General features: G+C 25.1%; 1 protein-coding gene across 1 annotated transcript in view; it reads right to left on the bottom strand.

Annotated features, from left to right (window-relative positions):
- The window catches only part of LOC106688214 (Josephin domain containing), a 13,852-nt gene extending 11,585 nt beyond the window's left edge, over positions 1-2,267 (bottom strand). The window contains exons 1-2 of the mRNA XM_067050504.1: positions 2,164-2,267; positions 1,904-2,073 (exon numbers count right to left, since the gene is read on the bottom strand). Of these exons, the coding sequence (XP_066906605.1) occupies positions 1,904-1,987 (84 nt within the window). The 5' untranslated portion in view covers positions 1,988-2,073; positions 2,164-2,267. The remainder of the gene's footprint in view (positions 1-1,903; positions 2,074-2,163) is intronic.
- Between the last annotated feature and the right edge of the window lie 1,218 nt (positions 2,268-3,485).

Below are 3,485 nucleotides of genomic sequence, written 5' to 3'. Positions count from 1 at the left end.
GAAAAATCTTGATGTAAAATAAAATTGGTACCTACATCTGAAGTAGTGGGTTCTATAGTAGAGGGATCAAATTTGTACCTCATTGGCCAGGAACTTAATACAATTGTCCATTAAAGGATGGTTCTGCTAACGAAGAGGTTTCATTGTATATGATAAAATTATGAAGATTATATACTTTACAGATATCTAATAGTTTATGTAAATTTCGATTTTAGACAAACAATTGTAACATAATATAATTAATTTAGCTCTATAATATCCATAAAATCTAGTTATTCATTAGGAAATTTGTTTCATTATCATTGATAAAAATTACAAATATGCCTGAAGACAGCATTAGCCAGAATGGTTACATTGGCAATATAAAAAGTTATCTAAAAGAGGAATGTGGTTAATGCTATATCATTTATTATTACTCTGATTTTAAGTTTCAATTACTGGGAATTCAAAGTGCTCTAGCATTGTAGTACAATTACTAGTTTTTTTCATTAAGATAGTTTTATTTTTAAAAAACAAACAAAAATCTTAATTTTTGTAAGTCTTTGCTAGTTCTTTAAGGCTCTGAAATGAATTTTAATGGAGTAATGCATCCAATTCCAGATTTACAAATTTTTAAACTCTCAATCAGTTTACAAACCACTTTTAAAGGAGCATGCTCATAAAGTTTAACAATAAATAAAGGATAGTTAATAACTTTGGCATCACTAAATAAAAAAGTTAACAACTCAACAGATAATAATAAAATATAAACTGAATATCAAATTTTAAAATATTAATTAATAAAATCAATTAAAGGGGTTTAACTTAAACCATTCAAAACATTTTAATATTTGAATTATAAAATTTCACACTCATTCAGTTGAATTGAATTTAAAATAATAAGAATAAATATTACTTATTATAATTAAGAAAACAGGTGAACTGTAGAATCTATTTAATAACCTAAAATTAACCAATTATAACTGGTCAATACGAAGAATTTTAACTATATTCCTTAATTTTTACACCAATAAAACCATAGAACAATCCACACTTTATGATATTTACAATTAAAAAACAATACCCAGTCTTCTCTAAAATTACTTTAGAAAAGTAATGATTTAAAATAAATATTTAAAAAAATACAGACCCAACATTAATTTGAACTTCACTGATAAACAGTGAGCACAAATTTATCAATGAGTCAAATATTAAAAAAGTTTTTGGAAAGTAAAAAAATCAAAGTGATTGTAGAATCAATACTTTGGGTATTAATCGGGTCACTTGGCCATAAAACATTCAACAACATGAGCTGACCAAAAGCTAACTTATCACAATTAACAGTAATAATATTTGTCAAACCAAAAAGAAAATGATACCATTATAAGATAACAGTTCAAAATATAGATGAAAACTTGCTTTTGATTCTTCATCCGTTGAATGAAATTATGGCACAATAAGTAAATTTATACCACATACCCAATGGTTTATTATAACACAAACCTACTTACGAAAGAAAAGATAAAAAATTCACATGTTTTTTAATAACGCACATAAAAATAATCCTCAACCATATTAAATTTTGTAGCCACCGATGCGAATATTTATTATTTAATAAGAAACAGAATATAAGAAAAGCACTAAAAAATTTAGATTCATATAAGAATTTAAAAACCAAATAACACAGTTTTTAAAAATTAGAATGGGTGATAATGAATGTTTAGATTATCACTCTGAAATAATAATATAAGGCATGTCAACAACCAACTCCAAAATGTGATTACTTTTTAGTGAAAGAATAAACCACAACTGGGTACAACATTATTCACCTTTTAAAATTATATTCCACATTTAGAAAGATTAATATTTCTATTGATCTCTGACTTCAATAAACAGCGGACAATACCAAAATTTACTAAATTCAAGAGGGGCTATCTATAAAGATAAGACTTGCAACTCTTACCTGTTTTTCATGATAAACACCTGTAGAATTTCCATTCATAGCCATAAAACCTTTTATTTGAAGCAAAAATAGGAATCATCACTATCCCACTCTTAAGCAGAATATTTAATTTAGATGAAAATCTGAGTAAACTGTAATAACACAGAAAGTATATAATTCCACTTATTTTAAATATAAAATGCAATATAATAGTTTGAAAAAAATATATAATTTTCACTAACGATACGTGGAATTATATTCCTAAGTAAATAAATTCGAAAACCATTCGGTTATAGCAACAATTACAAACCCTTAACAAATAAAACCTGCTCTCAAACTCGGTCAGGTTAACAAATCAACATAAAATGATAAGAAGCAGTGATGTCGGACAAAATTTACCCTACTTTTGGAATATTATCATCTTATCAGAGTATGTTTTTAATTTTTAAATTTTAAATATTATTCTTTTTAATCAATATTTTAAAGCAATTTAGTTATGAAATTCTATCACATTTATTTACGAAAACCCGAGTAAAGCTGCTAAACTCACAAAATATAAATTGAAAATCCAACTAAAAATTTTGTTGAAAGCATTTTTTTTTTTTTTTTTTTTTAAACGAGAAAGAAATCAAAAAAATATATAACTACGTACTAAAACACATTTTAAGAAGTACGTCATTTAAAAAAAAATATTGAATACTAAAAAAGTATACATTAATAGTTTTGGATCAGATCAAATGTATTAATTTTTTATTCAATGAATGTATCATAATGACTTTATTTGTTTTTCCACAAGCTAATAAAAAATAATAATTTTCGGTATTTTATTTTATTTAATTTATTAATCTTCAATATTGATTTATATAAATTCAATAATACTCTTTTTGACTTAATTTAAGACTGCATTATACACAATTATCAGGCAGTGGTGAAATCCCGCCTTGGTGAAAGAACAGTCTGTTGAAAAAGTGAAAGAATAACTCAGTGAATGCTTAGAAAGTATATTTGTTAGTTAAGTGGTTTTAATTTCATTTTAAAACGTTTAGTTGTTGCTATTGAACAATTGTATTGTTTTAATTTCGTAAAATGCTACTTTTCAATAATCATATTCTGTTTAAATACCAAGTGAGAACAATTTAAATGAATATGAATGTTTCTTCTTCTGCTTTCTTCTTCGACTTTTTTATGAGGTATGTTACTATAATAGTTAGACACCTATTTATTTCATGTACTGATAATTAAAACTCCTTAAATAGTAGTTGATATTGAAATTCCATAATCATCATTCCAGTACAATTAAAACTATTTATCTTTCCTCATTGGGAAGAAGACTTCTCCGGTTAACCGGCTCTCACGGTTAATCCGTAGTGTACAGAAATACAGCAATATTAATTTAACTCGTACATTAAATGAAATACAAAAAATACATACTGTAATTTGGGGTAATACTTGAATAATACATACTTCAATTTACTTAGGTAAACTATTTTTTGGAAAATATTTCTGAAATAATTGTGTATTCAATATTACTAGTATAGTAGAAGAGACTTTTTTAGAAAAAAAG

Source organism: Halyomorpha halys, unplaced genomic scaffold, assembly GCF_000696795.3.
Source record: "Halyomorpha halys isolate HHAL.00 unplaced genomic scaffold, Hhal_1.1 Scaffold1082.1, whole genome shotgun sequence".
Lineage (NCBI taxonomy): Eukaryota > Metazoa > Arthropoda > Insecta > Hemiptera > Pentatomidae > Halyomorpha > Halyomorpha halys.
The sequence above is the reverse complement of the archived record's forward strand: the minus strand, read 5'-3'. Positions and strand labels throughout refer to the sequence as shown.